Genomic DNA, 21,760 nt, shown 5'->3' with positions numbered 1-21,760 from the left:
TGGTTATTTATCATAACATTGTCAAACATCAGTAATTATGTGCTTTCAAAATAGCCCCTGGTTCATTGAAAATAGCCCCTGGTTCCCTGTAAAACCCTGTAAACCAGGGGCTATTTTTTTTAAGTAGCCCCTGGTCTGGCGCTTCTTATTTCCCAGCCTGCCTGTACCAAAATATAACTACCACCATTTCAGCTACACTGTCAACATTTTTCTGTTTGATGTAAATAAAAGGTAGCCTTGAACAGATTTGATACATTGATTTTACAAAATTCTTCTTTTGCCCTTCCCTACTAAATAACAACAACTGTTCTTTTGTTCTATGATGGGAAAATAGAATTATTTATATCTCAAAAACTGATGATTTACATTTGATTTGATTTTCAGCAAAAGTGTGATTTTTTTTATAAATAATGATCAAAGCTAGCTATAAACAATCTCCAATATCTTTGTAAAAATTGAGGATTATAGTCACAAATGAAAGAGGAGAATAATATCTTTCAATGAGTGGTACAATTTAATAAGCCATTGTATCAAATTGAATTTTCTATAAAAATGACATGTCATACATCATTCAGTTGTTTATCAAGGAAAAATTTACTTTTACTATTAAATCTTAAAATGTTGTCAATCGCACATTCTTCAATATGCTGAAAATCATATCAAATTGGGACTTCCTATTTTTTAGATGAAATATTTTCTTGCTGGAAACTAACAAAAAAACAACAACTATGGAAAATGAAATCCTCATTTAATAGAATCTAAAAATATTTATTTACAATGAATAATTTTGTTTGATCATTTGCTCTGTGATATCATTGGCTTCATAGAGGATTTTGGAGCACACAGAGTCCTTTTTGAATGTAATTGTAAACACTAATGTAGGGTAATTGGACGTCATCGAATGACGCATAATACTTGGTCACAATCATGCCTTGTGATGTCCTGGACTTTATGGGGGACCAATTTTTAGAGGTAAATCCACAATGTAAACACAGCTATATAAACTATCGTCACATCCAATTATAGTTTTGAATGACTCAATTTGCATGACCACATGCCCTGTATTATTCTGGGCTTTAACGGGAGACCAGTAATTTTGGAGCACAAAAAGGGATATCCACAATGTAAACACAGCTATAGGGTAACTTCACATATAACTCATGTTATGAAGTTGCACAATGGGAGCAACATACAATGATTACATTATTGTGTCATTCAATCAGGCATTATTAATGTGAAGTTTCAACAAATGCACTAGTTTACAATGTTGCTAGGCTTGGTTGGTACACATCTCTGTGATCAGATAACATTTGTCATAGCAACTGAATCACAGAGGTAAAGTTGCAAACATTAATGTCTGGGACAAATTAACATGCATGTATCATGCAGAAAGGATAAGAATCCATCAGTATGTCAGTTTCCAATTCTCTTCAATGGAAGACAAAAAAAACTTTGTCCTCCATTGAAATTGATTGAGTGACCTTCGGCATTTAACCCATACAAAACAAACAATAAGTGTGTTTCTCCAACATTTTTTCAATTTTTTAAAACATTTGTTTTTAATTCGGATTGACACAAATGCATAACAAAAACCTCACAAAGTAATTAATGAAGGCTATTTTGGTTCTATCGCTACAGTAGCATAAGGGAGGAGCAACACTTTATAAAACTAAAAAAAAAAAAAATCAATTCTCACAAGTTATTGAAATAGATTTGTTAGGACCAGACAACTGGTATAGGTGAACAAATTACAATACATTACTATAAGGCAAAAAAAAAGGTTTGTCTCAAAGCTTGCGCGCGCGTTTGTAAAATCGCACGATTTGACAAAAAAGAAATGCGGAAATTTTTTTATTTCAAAAAAAAATTTTTTATAGTTTTTTCCATAAAAAAATAAAATCTCAAAATACCATGAAAAAAGTCGGACATAAAAAAACAAACAAAAAAATCGCATTTCGCATTTGTTTTTAAATTTCTCGTGAGCTTTGAGACAAACCTTTTTTTTTTTGGCCTAATAAGTTTGTCATGGAATAGGTTCTGTAGAAAATAAACAGGTAACCATATCAACCCTACATATAAAGGAAATATGGTGAGAATCTTCCTCTATAATGATGTTTTCTCTCACAAGTGTCACAAGAATTCATTAAGAGGAAGCTTGTACCATATTCATCCTAATTAGTGCTCCTTACCCTAATTAATGCCTTTTCCCGAATTTGTGTCCTGAGAACTTTTCTAACTTCGATTCTGTTTAAAGTTTACACATGAAATTGGGTCAAAACTCTTAAACAATCTGGGCATCAAGTACCATGGAGCTATTCCAGTTGAAATACATACACACCTTTTGGAAGACATGACCTTAATCTCCCACACAGGGGTGTAGATATCAAATGGGGGTTCCGTTCAGGTAACTCCATTTGAAATTCACACTCCCTGTGTGGAATATTAAGGTCATGTCTTCCATAGGGGATGTATGGATTTCATATGGGATCGCCCATTGGCTGCAACATCAATTCTATATTTTCAAGCTTTAAAAAAAAAAAAAAAAAAAATTGAATTGAGTATTATATTGCATGAAAAATGTCCACTTTGAAACTTATAACACAGCAGACTGCTGCTCCAAATGAATACTACCTGGGCACTAATTAGGTTAAATAGGGAATTCAAATGTTCTCAACAGAATCAAACTGTAAAGTCTCATTCATCTGGTAGTAGATTTAATTAAAATCTAGTCAACCAGCTAGTCAATTACATCACAACCCAGACTTAAGCAGTAGTGTAGCAAAGGGCACCCCCCCCCCCCCTGGAACATCTTGCCCCCCTGTGGGATGCTGGCCACTGAAATGTTTAGATTTGTGGGGCTTTTTTGACAATTTTACCAATTTTCATCAAATTCTGCCTCCCCATCCTGGCTATATGTCACTGGACTGAAGGTTTCAATCTCAACATCAGTTCATCTGCCAAAATAGCAAAGTCTGGTTTACTGGATTTAAAGCATAATTCAGTAGAGTGCAAACAGAAGGGGCTACAAAACAGCCACAAAATTCATTAATAATATTTGCCTTCCAAATTGACATATCTTCTATGATCTACATGATTAATTTTATCATACGAGGCCCCTCTCCAAGGAGCCTTATCCAAGGTTATTTCTCCGTTAATATGAAGCTTATCCGCTCTACCATTTAATGTTCGTCTGTAGAATAGCGCTGGGTCTGTTTCGCCTTTTGGCATTCGCCCAAACGATAATTTCAGCATCTTTTTGACAGGTCTTTGGTGTCTACTGCCATGTCCCGATGGCCTACAGCTGTTTTGGCTCTTTGAGGCAGATGACCTGAAAAGTGCAATATACAAAAGAGTAAATATGATTAGCAAAAAATCATGTGGTAAACTTTACCAAACTTCTTGAAATCAATTTCCTCACTTGAGAATGGCTGATGCTCAAAATGCTTTCTTTGCCACAAGTGAGTAGATTATTGATAATGACAATAAAAAAAATACTAGATGTAAGTAGAATACATAATAATCTATGTGAAGTGGCGTTACTACGGGGGGCAGGTGGGGCAACATGCCTCGGGCACCACCCTTAGGGGGCGCCAAATTGACCAATTCAGCATTGATTCTGCGCCCCTCCAAGCGATGAAAGTCAAAGTTTTCGTGCGCATTTCAGCACAAAATCAATTGAAAGAACATTTTTAGACAGTATTCAACTTCTAGCAGCCAAAATTAATTAGTGGTAGGCCATATTTGTCCAAAATTGTGCATGCTCCACATGCAATTGTTTCAAGAATTGGGGGGCGTCTAGGATATTCTCGGGGGTAGGGTGCCAATTTTGTTTCTTGTCCCGGTGCTACCAACCCTAGTTACGCCACTGAATCTATGTGAAGTGTAACATGACTCCACATTATTTCAATCATTTGCTGACCAAGCGACCCTGTATGCATGTGTATAATGCTCTGTGGGATTAGGTTGTCACTCGAAATTTGATACTACAACCAACGAAATGTATACATATGTCACCAAAGCTGAGATGAAACAAAGTATAGAGTGTATAAGGGCAAGCAGTGATTATGGCCGAGACATGACTTCTTACAATGTATTTATTGATGTAGGAACATAACCATATTTCATACATAATTAATAGATCAGGAAGTATGATGCCCGGGTATGATGGAGAAGTAAAAATAAGAACTTACTTTCTGTTTTTGATCTCTGATGTACAGCAGCTGATGCAGCTCTCCTTGGTGGAGGCCATGATTGTTGCAAAGCAGATGATGAACCCATTGTTGTATCCTCTCTTCCTCTCATCTCACTGTGTATTTTCTGAACTTGGTCAAATATGATTGGAACGAGGCTGACACACCCTCCATATAACACCCTAGCTTCCTCGCAACTTAAATGGTTCATCTGTACGAAAATCAAGATAATATGGAATAGTATACTTTAATTACTCCCTTCGAAATTATTAGAGCAACTCTCGCTATGATCCTTGCATGACCCCACAAGTTTTGTGTGACATGTATGGTCATGGTTAGTGATGGTTGTGACAAAGTTATGTCAAACTAACGTCATGGCTGTGTAATGAGTAATTTAAATCAAATGAGAGCTTTCCACATGCCTTCAAAATGCCTAAGACTTGCGAGCTTGCAAGGGCCCAGAACCCACATCATGTTACATTATTTTGCATTTTGTTGATATGCAAAGGGATGTCATAACTAATTTTAAATTCAGATCGAGAGTTACAAAAAAATATTTAAAAATATTTACCCTACCCCACCCTGCCCTTTCAAAATAATCAACATCCCTTAACCCTAACCCTCCTGAATACTACAAAATACTACTCTATATATGCGCTGTTCGTGCATGCATCCCACGTGGTGTGATGACGCAATCGCCTTAAGTGATATGTAGGCACGGTTTCGCTGGCCAGCCCAAGACCCAAGACCCGTGGCAAAGTGTCGCCGACCGAATGCTTGGCATGCGAGGGGTCTCGGGTTCGAATCCCACCCACAGCAAACAACTTCTTTCCTTCTTTTCTCTCTTTATTCTCTCCTTCTTTCCCTTCCCGTCGCCAAAAAGCCCCTAGGCGGTTAGGGTTAGGTTACCACTATCGAAACTCAGTATAGGCTTCCTTAACCCTAACCTCCTGAATACTACAAAATACTACTCTATATATGCGCTGTTCGTACATGCATCCCACGTGGTGTGATACGCAATCGCCCTAAGTGATATGTAGGCACGGTTTCGCTGGCCAGAGCAAACAACTTCTTTCCTTCTTTTCTCTCTTTATTCTCTCCTTCTTTCCCTTCCGTCGCCAAAAAGCCCCTAGGCGGTTAGGGTTAATATAAATTTTATCAGATTACAAACACTAGCTTACCTCTTGGTGTGGGTATTTAGCTTTTAGCCCTGAGAAATCATGACTAGGATTTAGTAATGCCTTCCATCTCTCCAGAGCCTTCCCAGCACCACCCTCTACAGGACCATGAGACTCCACTCTCTTCTGCAGAGTGCTTAGATCATTAACGAGATCCAACCATTGCTTCATAGCACGACGATCTCGGCTGTTTTTGCTACGCTCGTATAAAGTTTTAACCTGGAAAGGGAAGACAAGATTTATAGAAATTTTGTGAAATTTGCAACATAGCTGATAAAATCTCAAATATTCTAAAATCACAAAGTGATATTTTAGATTGTTAGCTATTGTTAGGGCCTACTACATGTATAATAATAATTACAACCAAAAATTTAAAAACAAAACAATACACTTCTTGGGAGTGTAAGAAAGCCTTATTATTAAAGTGTTGACAAAAGATTTTTTTACTCTTTGCAAGAAATATTTTACCATAACATTGACAAACATAAATTTAAAGCTGTTAAGCAATTTTTTTCAGATGCCTTTTTTAGATGCCTGTAGGGAAAAACACCATTAATGGAATTGACTTTGCTTAAAATCTAACCTTAAAACCCCCCTTTTCAATTTCAAATATGTTATCAACACACATACAAATATAAAGTATCAAAATATTAATTATAAAATTTGGTGAATGAATTGTATCATGCTTGCCCCCCGGGGCTTGCCCCCCTACTTACCTCAGTAATAGATCTGAGTGGTTTACTTCTTTCATACTGATCAGTTCTAGAGTTATCAAGACCAGCAACAAAAGTCATCTGTTGTTGCTGTAATGTCTTGTAGCGTTGTCTTAGCCTGGCAATTTCATTCTTGAAACTCTCCATTTTGATGAATTAGCTAATCAGCAATGGAATCTGAAGATTTAAAGAAATATATTTAACTGTTCATATTGATATAGAAACTAATGTTCACTGGTATACATTAGTCTGATTCAGATAAATTCTGAAGTTTTTATTTTGAATGGGCCATATTATTGTGTACCCTGCCCAGGCCCGTAACCAGGATTTTTTTTGGGGGGGGCTGATTTTGAAGAAAAAAAATGGACTGGGCAGATTTTGAAAAAGTGGACCTTTTTTTCTCAAAATTTGGACCTTGAACCAAAAAGGCATAAAAACCTCTATATTTTCTTTTGAGCCAAAAAAGGGGACTTTTTACCCTTTGGCCTTCTGCACACCCCCCCCCCAAGTTATGGGCATAATCCTATCAAATTTTATCACTTTTGAATAGAGTTTAGAGGGTGCTACCAGACTTGTAACTTCTGCATGAATGATATGGATTAGTAATGTTTTGCTTATTTGGGCAAAATCTCTGAATAGTGATGTTCTGTTTTATATCCAGAAACTTGGCATGAGGTAGATTTAGTCTTCATTACAGGATTCCTGGTGATGGTGTTTATCTGCTGCAAAGGTACATCGCAGCTACTACATACAATTATGAAAGCAAAATCATGAAATACATTTAAGCTCATTATACTCTTTCAAATTCCAAAAAGAGGTCACTAAAACTCAACTGGAGCACAGCAGTCCATGGAACATCTACTTTTAAGTGGAAGTACTGGTAATGACAATGCTGTTTATGGCTGCATTCCCTCTGAAATTTGTTTTTTGAGTTTTTTGGTATTTAAAAACAATTCTGAACTTTTTTTTTATATAATACCAGTGATTTTCAGAACAAGGAAAGTAATATTTTATTATTTCACCCCCCATATTGTAAAATTGAGAAAGTTTGGCACTGGGTGGGAGGTTGGTTGGTGAGGTTGAACCCACAAATGAGTTATTTTGCTAACTCAACTTCACCCCCTTTAAAACCAATCCCCTTTCCCTCTCCCCTCCCCCTATCATATTGTAAGATTTAAAAAGTTTTGGTATTTAACAATTTTGAACTTGATCATTTTTAATACCAATGATATTTCAGAGAAAGGAAAGTAACTAATATACGTAAAAGTTCACACAATTTAATAAAATGAGAGGATTGTCTAGTAGTAGTATATAGGTCTAGATGTTTAATATTTAATAAAGAGTTTAGCTCTTTTTATCTACATTTTGTGCAAGGGTTTTTTAGAATAATATTTTGAATCATGAATAAACTGGTAAAGCATTTGTGCAAAACTATGTTTCACTTGGGGAAATGGGACAAATATCATACCCATTGCAACACAAGACTCAATTTAAATGGTTTTCTATAATTTTATCTATATTTTGGACCCAATTCCATTTTATAGGTTTAATATAAAACTTTCACCAAAATAAAACAAAATAAAATAAAACGTAAACAAATCGCACATGGTTCTAGCTGTCATAAATGTCAATAGTGGTTGCTAGGTTACGTGATGCAAATGAATACGGAAGCACTGCATGGGCTGCATACCAGTCGAGTCACAATACAAAAATCATTACCGATCAATCTTTAATATTAAACAAATATTGAATTACTGCATGATATTACTATTTTACTAATGATATGCATCATTACATGTTAAGCACTATTAATTCATGAACATTATAATTTGTAAAACTTATTCCTAAATATGGGTACAAATATGGAAAATGAGTATAGAGTAATAATAGGCATATATACCAGAAATGATATTGGTACAAAAATGCCAACAAAGCAACACTGGTATAAACACAAAAACATTAATGCATTGGACACAGCTCGGTTTGTGTTTGTTTTTATCAGAGAAGATCATGAAGATGTATCTTCTCTGAAATGAAATTATGTCATTTTCAAAAACGTAAGTGAAAAGTTCTTCCTACCTTTTCCAGGAAAAGACGAAAAGCAAAAAGTGGCAATCAAAACTGAGAAATTGGTAAAAGTTCCCTCGAAGTTTGCTACCACTTCTGGATGCTGGCGTTACATCGTCGTGTTTTTAACAAACAGTGCATTGGTGACCTCCGTTTTGTTAGGGGTCAGATATCGAGGTAGCATCCATGGATACGACACGCTCAATCGGATTTTGCCCCTGGCTTTTACAGGGTTGGTCCACATTATTATAAATCAATAAAATATTGAATATTAATAAGAATTAATCATGATGAGTTTTTGAGTACACATAATAATTCTGAATATCTGTATAAACTATAGCGGTTAGTCGGTCACCCGTCTTTCGCGATTTCGTAAATGGCGATGATTTTTTTCTGTCATGAGTATTTTAAAGGAGTGTTTCGTGATCCTATAGCATCCTCTTTTTATGACATTTTTCAGTACATATCCACGAAAAAAGCCTATTCCCAAAATTTCAGTTGATTCCGATTTTGCGTTTGCGAGTTATGCATGATTATGTGTATTACACTGCTCCATATAGACAATGCGTTGTAATTTCGTTCTGGTGCACCAGAACGAAATTCAAATTTCACGATATCTTTGCAAAACGAATTAATCTGCAAGAAATATTTCGTACATAAACATTATGTAGCCAGAGGTTTCCAGTGATATAAAAATCTCAACTTTTTTTGAGAAAAGTGGGGGATGAGGCTGTGGATCACGAAATGCCCCTTTAAGTTATTTTAAGCTACATGTTGGCCCTATTTCAATTTTCAAATACCAGTCTATATTGAACTGAGATCACAAATAGACTATGGGACATGGGCATTTATCTTTCACTTCCGTAGTCCACTCTTGGGCAGAACATAAAAACATAACAAATCAAGAGTAAATATATGTCTGAATTAATATCCAAAAAGTTCCCACGTTTTACTTTACTCATTTAGGAGTTATTTGGGGTTAAAATGTGTTTTTCGTGATTTTTTTCCATTTTGCCCAAAAATGTCAAATATTAAAATAGCTGTAACTTTAAAAATAAATTGAGTAGAAATTTCATTTCTATTGTAGATGTTACATGTCATATGGATTTCCAACACTGGTGAATAAAAATGTCATAGCACAACTCTAAAATATAAAAAAATGGCAAAAACCATATTTTTGTGCTATTTCGGCAATTATTGACCTAAAAATGTACTTTTTGCATGGGGAAAAAAAATAAATATATATTTTCTTGATTTAAAAAATATGTCATTATATCAACCTAGTTATTCTGAACAAAAAAGTTAATGATGGTGAATGTCTGTGACCTATAGTTTTTGATCTATGGCCCTTTCAAATTCACATATGGACTAAAATAGCATGTTTTTGTCAATTTTTCCAATATTAGGCTGAAAATTGTACTTTTTTGTAATTTTAACAAAATTTTCAGTGTTTGGAAAGTGGGAACTTCACATATATTATGGATATATTATAGTACTTTCATTTTAAGCTAGTTGTAGATCCACTGGTAGCTCGGTTTCCATGGCAGAAGCAATTATATCGTCAATTTTACTACTTTCAATGCAGCAAAATCATTTTAGTCATCATTTTACTGCATTGAAAGTAGATAAATTGCTGCTACCACGGTAGTGGGCATACTAGTGGATCTTGAAATAGCTTAACATTAAAGTACAATTACATGTGCATATGATTGAGTGAAGTTCCCACTTTCCAAAAACTAACAAGTGGTTAAAATGGCCATAAAGGACCATTTTTTTTTTTTTTTTTTTAATATTGAACAAAAACATGCTATTTTAGTCCATATGTGAATTTGAAAGGGCCATAGATCAAAAACTATAGGTCACAGACATTCACCATCATTAACTTTTTTGTTCAGAATAACTAGGTTGACATAATGACATATTTTTTAAATCAATAGAATTTATATTTATTTTTTCCCCATGCAAAAATTACATTTTAGCTCAAAAATGGCCGAAATAGCACAAAATATGGTTTTTGCCATTTTTTTTATATTTTAGAGTTGTGCTGTGACATTTTTATTCACCAGTGTTAGACATCTATGTAATATGTAACATCTACAATAGAAATGAAATTTCTACTCAATTTATTTTGAAAGTTACAGCTATATTAATATTTGACATTTTTGGGCAAAAATGGAAAAAAATCACGAAAAACACATTTTTAACCCCAAATAACTCCTAAATTACACAGTAACGTGCAACTTTTGAAAGTGGGAAATGTTATATTATTGATCAGTGATATAATAGCTATATTTTCATGTATAAACCATCCTCTACCCAGAAAGGGAGAACGAAAACTACTTTCTGAAGCACTTAGCAAGCCTTGTCCCATGGTCTAAAAAGACTTTATAATTTCACTTTTGTACTAACTGCAAAGTATTATTATTATGATACCAAAGAAGACTTTGGTATTTGGGGAGGGTATTGAACCCCAAATGAGTTATTTTTTGCTACTAGCTAAACCCCAAAAGGAAATTTCACCCCTTTAAAACCCGCGAAACCCCGAAGAAAATTTCACCCTGGCCCAGTGTAAAATTGGCCGGAACACACAGTGGAAATTGTGTACAATTGAAAAAAAAAATATCACCCCAAGTTTGGTCTAAAATATTGTACATTTGAAAAAAAAAAGAAGAATGGCCTTCTGATATCAAATAATTTTGATTTTTTGAAATTCGCAATGTAATACACATATTATGGCAAATCATTAAAAATATTTAACAGTACTCGAAGTAAACTTTATAAATCTGATGATTTCTACCTAAAGTGTATGTAGGTGGGATGAAAAGCCGACGATCAATTGAAAATTTTGACCTTTCGTATTGAAGATACGGATTTTTTTCCCAAAACACCAAAACAAATTAGTTCTTTTGGGGAAAAAATCCATATCTTCAATATGAAAGGTCAAAATTTTCAATTGATCGTCGGCTTTTCCTCCCAGCTACATACACTTTAAGACTATATCATTAAATTTATAAAATTTACTTCGAGGACTGTTATATCTCCAAATGTGAAAAATATCAAATTTTAATAATTTGTCATAAAATTTGTATTATATCGTGAATTTCATAAAATGAAAATTATTTGATATCAGAAAGACATTCTTCGTATTCAGAATGCAATTCGAAAGGTCTTATGTGCTCTCATGTCCCACAAAAAATGCTGTCGAAACGTTCAAAACGCTCATTCCAGTTCCCTTAATTAATCCATACGAAAGGTCAAAATTTGTATATGATGGGGGGCTTTTTATCCAGCTACATACACTCTACATCAGTGCTCTAATACACATCATTAGATTTATACAATTTATTTCGAGGACTGTTAAATTTCAAAAATATCAATTTTTTGTTATTTGCCATAAACTTTATTTATTTTATTATAACAACATGAACTGGTGCTCTAATACACATCATTAGATTTATACAATTTATTTCGAGGACTGTTAAATTTCAAAAATATCAATTTTTTGTTATTTGCCATAAACTTTATTTATTTTATTATAACAACATCAGTGCTCTAATACACATCATTAGAATTATACAATTTATTTCGAGGACTGTTAAATTTCAAAAATATCAATTTTTTGTTATTTGCCATAAACTTAATTTATTTTAATTTTTATTATATCTCCAATTTCAAAAATTCAAAATTATTAGATATCATCAGGACATTCCGCGTATTCATGGTGTACTTTTCAGGTCCATGATACGTAAACACGTTGCTATCCGAGCCCTTAAAAGGACATTTCGTGATCCACAGCATCACCCCCCCCCCCACTTTCCTCAAAAAAAAGTTGAGATTTTTTATATCACTGAAAACCTTTGGCTATATACACAATGTTTATGTACAAAAAAGTTCTCGGAGATTAATTCGTTTAGCAAAGATATTGTGAAATTTGAATTTCGTTCTGGTATACCAGAACGAAATTACTACTTTGTCAGAGAAGATGAGAAAGTTTCTCATCTTATTATTGTCTATGGAGTACAGTGTAGTACACATAATCATGCATTACTCACAAATGCAAAATCGGATTCAACTGAAATTTTGGGAAGCAAGGTCGTGCAAGTTTTTGTCGCGAAAAGTTTATTAAATACTCATTAATCAGTCATCCTATTTAGTTAATTTTTAATCATCATCTTCTTCATTGGCATAATGCATTCTCGATTTTCACTTCCCTCGTTATCCCTAGTAAGCCTAGGCCTACATTGGTGTATAGCTTTCTTCATGACATTGGCGGCCAGACAGATCTCACATGAATCTGTTTAACCCATGTTCAAGTCATGGCAATATCACCAAATACATTTTGTCAAAATGGATTAGCATGTGTCCCTCCTCACGGACCAACCTGGGTAAACAAACAAGCAAAAAAAGTTTCACCTTAAGGGATCTAAAATGAGCGTTTATTGTGTTTCGACAGTATTTTTTGTGGGACATGAGAGCACCTCGGACCTATCGAATTGCATTCTGAATACGAAGCATGTCTTTCTGATATCAAATAATTTTCATTTTTGAAAATCACAATATAATACAAATTTTATGACAAATTATAAAAATTTGATATTTTTCAAATTTTGATAGGTTTATATAACAGTCCTCGAAGTAAATTATATAAATCTAATGATATATTCTTAAAGTGTATGTAGCAGGAGGGAAAAGCCGACGGTCAATTGAAAATTTTGACCTTTCATATTGAAGATATGGATTTTTTCCCAAAAGACCTAATTTTTTTGGTGTTTTGGGAAAAAATCCATATCTTCAATACGAAAGGTCAAAATTTTCAATTGATCGTCGGCTTTTCATCCCACCTACATACACTTTAAGTATAAATCATCAGATTTATAAAGTTTACTTCAAGTACTGTTAAATATCAAAAATATCAATTTTAATGATTTGCCATAAAATGTGTATTCAATTGCGAATTTCAAAAATCAAAATTATTTGATATCAGAATGACATTCTTCGTATTCAGAATGCAATTCGATATGTCTGATGTGCTCTGATGTCCCAAAATAAATACTGTCCAAACGTTCATACCCCACCCCTTAAAGAAGATAAAGAAGATATTTCACCCTTCCAAGAATCCTTTGCAACATGGCGCATCACCTCATTGACATCAAATAAAACCCATATTGCTTTGTACATGTTCCCTTGTTTTCATGTTGTGAATAGACTGGCTAAACATGGTTCGATAAATAAGTCAAGAAATAAATATATAATTTGCAAGATCTGGATTATGCTATGTTCATTGGGTTACTTTTTGTCACATGGAGTATAATTGATCCATGTTGCACTATTATTAGGTAGCAAATCAGTACAGAAAATTGAAATGGAAGAAATGCATTGTGGGAAGTGTAAGATATCTTCTCTGATAATACCTATAATTGAAGACCGAATTTAAAAGACTAGTTTGCGTATGACGTCCTGTCAATGAGACCAAAAAATGCCATACTGCGCAGGTCAGCAACCAATCACGGCGCGCCTTTGTCATGACGTCAGACGCAAATTAGTCTTTTTAATTCGGTCTTTAATTATAAATGGTATTATGGTCTCAGGTTTTAAGCTATAACCTGGACCCCATTGCCCCAATCCAGTGGCGTAGCTAGGGGTGGGCAGGGTGGGCGACTCGCCCACCCTGGAAAAATCTGGGGGAAAATTTTGGAGGGAGAAGGGAAAAAGGAAAGGAAAGGGGAAAGAAAAAAGGAAAGAAGGGATAAAGGAAGGAAAAAAGAAAGAAGGGGAAAGGAAAGAAGAGAAAAGGAAGAGGGAATGGGGGAAGCATAGGGTCAAGAGGGAAGGAAAAGCAACAGAGAGGAAACGCGAATAAGTAAAAAAGAGGGAAATGTAGAAAACCAAAGGGAAGCCTAATAGGGATGGAGGGATGGAATAGAAAAAAAGGGGAACGAAAGAGGTAAAGAAAACATCTGGAATGTTTACTGTGGGGAAACAATTCATGCACAGGGGGAAGGAGTGTAAGAAATGGGAACAAATTGAAGAATATGAATAAGGACAGGATATTTAGAAAAGGGAACTAGAAATGATTTGAGGGGAAGTAATTTAAGTGAGTGTAATGGAAGGGGGAAGGAATGAGAGAAAGGGGAAGAAATTGAAGAATGTAAAGAAGAAGGGAAGAGAACGAATGGGAGAAGCGGGAAATAATTTAAATAATGTTAAATCAACTCAAGAACATCATATGTTTTTATTGTGTTGTTCTTACATTGCAAATGCATTTTTATTTTAAATAAAACTTTACATGGTAAAATGTTCACATAAAAACGTTAAAAATGTATGCAAGGAGGCTTCTCCTCGTGGAATAAAAATGACCAAATCCCATGAGCTTCTGGGGGCTTCGCCCCCTGGACCCCACCATTGGACCCCACGCCGGTGGACCGCTCGATACACTCGCTTCCCTTCATTTCTTAATCAACTTCGGGGGAAATTTGTGGAGACTTGCCCACCCTGGCAGAGAGTGCTGGCTACGTGGAGAAGTTGGCTCGAGATTAGAGATTAGACATTCGCAATTGTACGGTGTCTGATCTCCGCCAAATGCCCCCTTTTATTATTAATTCCCCGATTTTTACTTACCCCCCCTCCCACCTTTTTACAAATAATTCCCCTTTTAATTTCCCCTGTTTGCAAATAGTTCCCCCTTTTTGTAAATAGTTCCCTTTTTATTTTTACCCATTTTGTAAATAGTTCCCCCTTTTAACAAATAATTCCCCGTTTTAAATTCCCCCTTTTACTTTCACCCGTTTTGTAAATATCCCCTTTTACTTTCACCCGTTTTGTAAATATCCCCTTTTACTTTCACCCGTTTTGTAAATATCCCCTTTTACTTTCACCCGTTTTGTAAATATCCCCCTTTTTTTTTTTTTTTTTATATATCCCCCCTTTTACTTTCACCTGTTTTGTAAATATCCCCCTTTTACTTTCACCCGTTTTGTAAATATCCCCTTTTACTTTCACCCGTTTTGTAAATATCCCCTTTTACTTTCACCGTTTTGTAAATATCCCCTTTTACTTTCACCCGTTTTGTAAATATCCCCTTTTACTTTCACCCGTTTTGTAAATATCCCCTTTTACTTTCACCCGTTTTGTAAATATCCCCTTTTTACTTTCACCCGTTTTGTAAATATCCCCTTTTACTTTCACCCGTTTTGTAAATATCCCCTTTTACTTTCACCCGTTTTGTAAATATCCCCCTTTTTACTTTCACCCGTTTTGTAAATATCCCCCTTTTTACTTTCACCCGTTTTGTAAATATCCCCTCTTTACTTTCACCCGTTTGTAAATATCCCCTTTTACTTTCACCCGTTTTGTAAATATCCCCCTTTTACTTTCACCCGTTTTGTAAATATCCCCTTTTACTTTCACCCGTTTTGTAAATATCCTCCTTTTTACTTTCGAGCTAAATAAAATGAATAAAATGATACTTATTGTGTAATTTATGAATTCTATAGGATATAGATCTACATTTAAGAAAAATCATAATCTGAATTATATCATGCAACTAAATATAGACCCAGGAAAAGGCCAGGAGTTTGGAATTCGAATCAATTCGATTGGCTTATTAATCGTTATTATTTTGGACTTGTCTCGACTTTAAAAAAGACTAGGCTTAATTGCTACTTAATTCTCCATCTAACATAATAGGGCCTACTAATTCTTTTTGGATTTTTGAGGCGTGCACCACTGACCGAAGTCCCTGGTTCATTTGTCTGGTCAATTGAATATACGCCATAGAGCCTTTGATTAGAAAGCACATTTTTATTGTTAACGGAATTGTTGACAAACAAAGAATAGCGAAAATTACTCGGAACTGGCTTAAAAATAAAGTTGCATAAAATCACACAGCCAGCCACACTTGTCATAAATATGCAATGCCCATTTTGTCCAGGCCCGTTTTATAAATGTATGCTTTTATTGTCATTTCACTGTTAAGACCGCTTGTTTTAAACTTTGGTGCTAACTTAAAAAAAACCTTTTGAATAATATAGCACAAACAATTCTTATTATCTAGGCTTCTGTAACAATGGCAGCCAGTTGTTTGTTGTCTCTGACATATCCCTGTTTATAGACAAGTTCTTCACAGACTTTCAAACATCATTGCTATGAATTTGACCAGCATAAATATTTATGCATGCCAGTTTCACCCGTTTAACATTCTGAACATCATTTGGTTTATCAATCATATCGGATTTGCTCTTTGTACAGCCCTCTATAAACGTGCATAAAAGTTGACGGATCCCTAACCCATTGAATTTAGCGGCGCTTGCACAACAGGCTATAAATCTACCTACGTTGGTATCCAAATTCATATAGAACGCCTTTCCAATAATGGATGTAGCGAAATGAGCTGTAGTGAGTGCACGGTACTCTCCAGGGTCCAGGCTTACTGGTAAAGCCTACGCACGGAAAACGGGGAGTACCAAACAAAAGGGAGTATTAAAAACAAAAAGGGAGTATTATTTAAAAAGGGATAAACTATTTAAAATGGGAACATATTTGTGAAAAGCGGGAGGAAAGTTAAAAGGGAAAAAAAAAAAAAAAGGGGAACTATTTACAAAATGGGTGAAAATAAAAAGGGTATTATTTGTAAAGGGGTAATTCGAAAACGGGGAAACTATTTGAAAAGGGGAAATTAAAAAGGGGAAACTATTTGAAAAGGGGGATTCGAAAAGGGGAAACTATATGAAAGGGGAAAGTTGAAAAGGGGGAAACTATTTGAAAAGGGGGAAAGTATTTGAAAAGGGGGCAAGTCGAAAAGGGGGAAACTATTTGAAAAGGGAGAAAGTCGAAAAGGGGGTAACTATTTGAAAAGGGGAAAGTCGAAAAGGGGAAACTATCTGAAAAGGGGGTAAGTCGACAAGGGGAAACTATTTGAAAAGGGGAAAGTCGAAAAGGGGGAACTATTTGAAAAGTGGGAAAGTCGAAAAGGGGAACTATTTGAAAAGGGGAAAGTCGAAAAGGGGGGAACTATTTGAAAGGGGGGAAAGTCGAAAAGGGGGAACTATTTGAAAAGGGGGAAAGTCGAAAAGGGGAACTATTTGAAAAGGGGAAAGTCGAAAAGGGGGAACTATTTGAAAAGGGGAAAGTCGAAAAGGGGGAACTATTTGAAAGGGGGGAAAGTCGAAAAGGGGAACTATTTGAAAAGGGGGAAAGTCGAAAAGGGGAACTATTTGAAAAGGGGAAAGTCGAAAAGGGGAACTATTTGAAAAGGGGAAAGTCGAAAAGGGGAACTATTTGAAAAGGGGGAAAGTCGAAAAGGGGAACTATTTGAAAAGGGGAAAGTCGAAAAGGGGAACTATTTGAAAAGGGGAAAGTCGAAAAAGGGGGAACTATTTGAAAAGGGAGAAAGTCGAAAGGGGGGAACTATTTGAAAAGGGGGAAAGTCGAAAAGGGGGAACTATTTGAAAAGGGGGAAAGTCGAAAAGGGGAACTATTTGAAAAGGGGAAAGTCGAAAAGGGGAACTATTTGAAAAGGGGAAACTATTTGAAAAGGGGGAAAGTTAAACGGGGAAATATTTGAAAAAGGGGAAAGCATTTCGCAAAAAGGGGGAAAACTGAAAATTTGGGGAGATGAATTATAAAAGGGGGAGTTTGGCGGAGATCAGACACCGTACAATTGAATGATTCTATACGTTGAATATAAAGTTTTTGAAATTCCTTATTTTTATGAATTTCGACCTAAAAACAACTTTTATGTATAGTTCAAGTCTTCTATAGTTTTTGACACTATTTTTGGACATCGGAAAATTGTGGCCAAAATATTCAAAATTTTAGATCTTCGTTATTTGGCAAAATTTCGACCTAAAATCAACTCTTATGTATAGTTTAAGTCTTCTACAATCTTTTGACACCATTTTTGGACATCCGAAAAATTTGGCCAAAAATGTCAAAATTTTGTTATTCGTTATTTGGCCAAATTTCGACCTAAAAACAACTCTTATTTATAGTTCAAGTCTTCTTAAGTCTTTTGACACCATTTTTGGACATCCGAAAATTTTGGCCAAAATACTCAAAATTTTGTATCTTCCTTATCTGGCCAAATTTCGACCTAAAACAACTGTTATGTATAGTTTAAGTCTTCTTAAGTCTTTTGACACCATTTTGGAGCATTTAAAGCAATTTGGCCAAAAATATCAAAATTTTGTATCTTCGTTATTTGACCAAACTTATACCTAAAAACAACTCTTATGTATGGTTTAAGTCTTCTAAAATTTTTTGACACCAATTGTGGACATCCGAAAATTTTGGCCAAAATACTCAAAATTTTGGATCTTCGTTATCTGGCCAAATTTCGACCTAAAACTACATCTGACACCACTTTTGACCCAAAAATTGCATTTTTAGACATTCGAGATTAGAAATTAGACATTCGTGATTTCCGAAAATTGTCATATAAAAACCACTTTTCTACACCGATCAAGTGCCATGGAGTCATCTGACACCATTTTTAGACATTCGAGATTAGAAATTAGACATTCGTTATTCCGCAGAATTTCGATCTAAAATCCACTTTTCTACACCGATCACGTGTCATGGAGTCATTTGACATCAATTTTAGACATTCGACACCGAACATTCGAACAATTTTGACCAAAAAATCTCAATTTTTAGACATTCGTTATTTCGCAGAATTTCGATCTAAAACCACTTTTCTACACAGATCACGTGTCCTGGAGTAATATGACACCATTTTTGACCTTCCCAAACAATTTTGACGCAAAAAAATTGCATTTTTAGACATTCGAAATTAGACATTCGTGATTTCCGAAAATTGTCATATAAAAACCACTTTTCTACATCGATCAAGTGCCACGGAGTCATCTGACACCACTTTTTTAAATCAAAAAATGTTTGACCCAAAAGACATTCGAACAATTTTGACCAAAAATCTCAATTTTAGACATTCGTTATTTCGCAGAATTTCGATCTAAAACCACTTTCATTACTCGTCGATACTCGATAGAGCGCAAAATAAACCCGGGGAAAATAAATAACGTAGAAACTTTTCTTGATGTCCTTTTACGGCTAATCAAGCTTGCAGCAAAATAGCCACAATAGCAAATTGGAATTGTGTATTAATTTAAAATTTGGAACAAACTAAAGATAAGTCTTCACTCCACCTATTTTTAAAGTTTCATAAAAATTTTACCATTTCTTATGTATTTCTTTATTTTTTGAAAATTACCTAAATTTTTCCACATTATAATTTTTTTTGCTAACATGGAGTGTGCTATGGTTTCCAAACTTTCAGGGATGGTGTATAAGCTTAATATCTAAATTCTCTCGCCAGCTTTTTTGGATAAAGTGTTTAATTTTTTAGAAAATTAATTTTTAAATTTTTGATTTTAGGAAAATTTAGAAACACCTATAACTTAAAATAGAAACACTTAAAATAAAAAAGCTGGCGAGAGAATTTTCTAAATTTGATTACCTTTCATATGACACCTTGTTTGTTGAAATTGGACCTATAGTTAGCTCCAAAAAATTCTAGAATTTAGGTAATTTAGTGTTTCTAGAAAAAGTCAAGAAAATTGAAAAAAGTACTAACATTACCATTTAATATCTCCTTTGCTAAGGCAAATATCTTGGAAAAAATTACTGTCCTTTATTAAGTAGCATTTTTGCAATAAAATAAATTAAAAACCAGATTTATGCAGTGGGTATAAAGGAGTGAAAATTACATTTAAACAAATTACTTGTTTTCAAAAATTAAGCTGATTTGAAGAACTTGGCAACATGCCAAAAACATGCCGTGTGCAAAGTCTATGGGGTTTTCCAATCACAAAAAATTACATAAGTCAAAAATGCTCTTTTGGAAAAAATTAAAAATTGGCAGGTGAGTTTTTCTCACCCATCTCCACATTCTGTATCATTTTCAAGCAAATCTGAGCATGACACCGTAGCCGTTCATACTACATTTGTGTCTACTTTTGCATTTTTCTCAAAAACTAATAACACAGTGGTAACAAAAATTATGTATATTATTGGGGCAAGAAATCCAATTACTACACTGGAATTTCAGTGACCCAAGACAAGCGGTTCGTTATTTATGATAAGAAATAAGGTACCGCTAGGATGTACCTCATTTCCTATCATGCTGAACCGCTTGTCTTGAGCCACTGAAATTTCAGTGTAGTAATTAGATTTCTTGCCCCAATAATATACATAACTTTTGTTACCAGTGTGTTATTATTTTTGAGAAAAATGCAAAAATAGTCACAAATTGACCACAGGGGTGTAGTACCCCCTTAACATGTTTCCATAGTTAGCCATGGATCTATTCTGTAGAACTGACCGGTGACTAAGTCCGCTTTATTGGGAGATCTATCGACTATCAACGAGTAATGCAGTTTTGTACCTCTTTTTTTGTCGCTTTTACGGCGGGTTTATGATTTCTTGCGCACTGAATCACTATTATTTTTTTTGTTTTGTTTTGTATTGTTGTTTTGTTTCTTATTTTTCCCTTCATGTTCCTGATAAACTATGCTATATAAGTGCCGTTTAAAATTTTGGTAAGCTTCGTCATTCCAACATTTCTTTATAGCTTTGCATTCGGCCTTATGCATATTTCTCTGTTTTTACCTCTTTTTTTTTCCCTTTCTTTTTTAATAGCGCGGCATTAGGCCTAATGCCGATTTTGAATTTGAGCAGCGCAGCCGGGCGCGTTATAGGATTTTTTAAAAGAAATCTACTGAAGATAGCATTAGAATCTCATCCCGATTCATTGCATCTTTCTACTCTAGAAGTAATACTATTTACATTATGTTCTCGAAATTTTCACTACATCATGTAGGGGCGAATTTTTCTTTCTAATACATCAGTCCCCATCAGAAGGTTTAAAGCGATATTACAGACTCACCACTTTCCGCATATGCATGTTTGTTTATCTGTTTTTACCTCTTTCCCCCCCTTTCTTTTTTAATAGCGCGGAATTAGGCCTAATGCCGAGTTTTTTAATTTCTGCAACGCAGCCGGGCGCGTTTTAAGATTTTTTCGCGGTATCTACTGAAGAAAGCATTTAGAATCTCATCCCGATTCATTGCATCTTTCTACTCTAGAAGTAATGTTTTACATTATTTTCTCTACATTTTCACTTCATCATGTAGCGGCGATTTTTTTCTTTCTAATAGGCCTACATCAGTCCCCAGCAGAAAGTTTAAAGCGATATTAGTTACAGACTCATTGCTTTCCGCATCTGTGTGTTTCTATGTTTTTACCTCTTTTTTGTCCCTTTTACGTCGGGTTTATTATTTCTTGCGCACTGAAACACTATTATTTTTTTCGTTTTGTTTTTGTTTTGTATTTTTGTTTTGTTTCTTTTTTTTTCCTTCATGTTCCTGATAATCTCTGCTATACAAGTGCCGTTTTAAATTTTAGTCAGCTTCGTAATTCTAACATTTCTTTATAGCTTTGCATTCGGCCTAATGTCGATTTTTTTTTCTAAGCGCGCAGCCCCGGTCAATGCAGTTTTGCCGTTTCGCGCCGTACTGAATCATCATCTACAACGTGTGTTAGGCAATATTTTTATGCTTGCTATCTTCTGAAGACAGCATTTAGGGCCTATGAAGAA

General features: G+C 34.7%; 1 protein-coding gene across 1 annotated transcript; it reads right to left on the bottom strand.

Annotated features, from left to right (window-relative positions):
• Positions 1-2,856: 2,856 nt before the first annotated feature.
• Positions 2,857-8,347, bottom strand: LOC140137839 (sperm acrosome-associated protein 9-like). The gene is given in 6 exon segments (XM_072159629.1): positions 2,857-3,260; positions 3,263-3,328; positions 4,191-4,401; positions 5,372-5,587; positions 6,085-6,258; positions 8,161-8,347. Coding segments are annotated over 5 exon segments (852 nt in total). The 5' UTR covers positions 6,229-6,258; positions 8,161-8,347; the 3' UTR covers positions 2,857-3,045.
• Positions 8,348-21,760: the final 13,413 nt, after the last annotated feature.

This window comes from Amphiura filiformis, chromosome 17 (genome assembly GCF_039555335.1).
Source record: "Amphiura filiformis chromosome 17, Afil_fr2py, whole genome shotgun sequence".
Taxonomy (NCBI): domain Eukaryota; kingdom Metazoa; phylum Echinodermata; class Ophiuroidea; order Amphilepidida; family Amphiuridae; genus Amphiura; species Amphiura filiformis.
The sequence above is the reverse complement of the archived record's forward strand: the minus strand, read 5'-3'. Positions and strand labels throughout refer to the sequence as shown.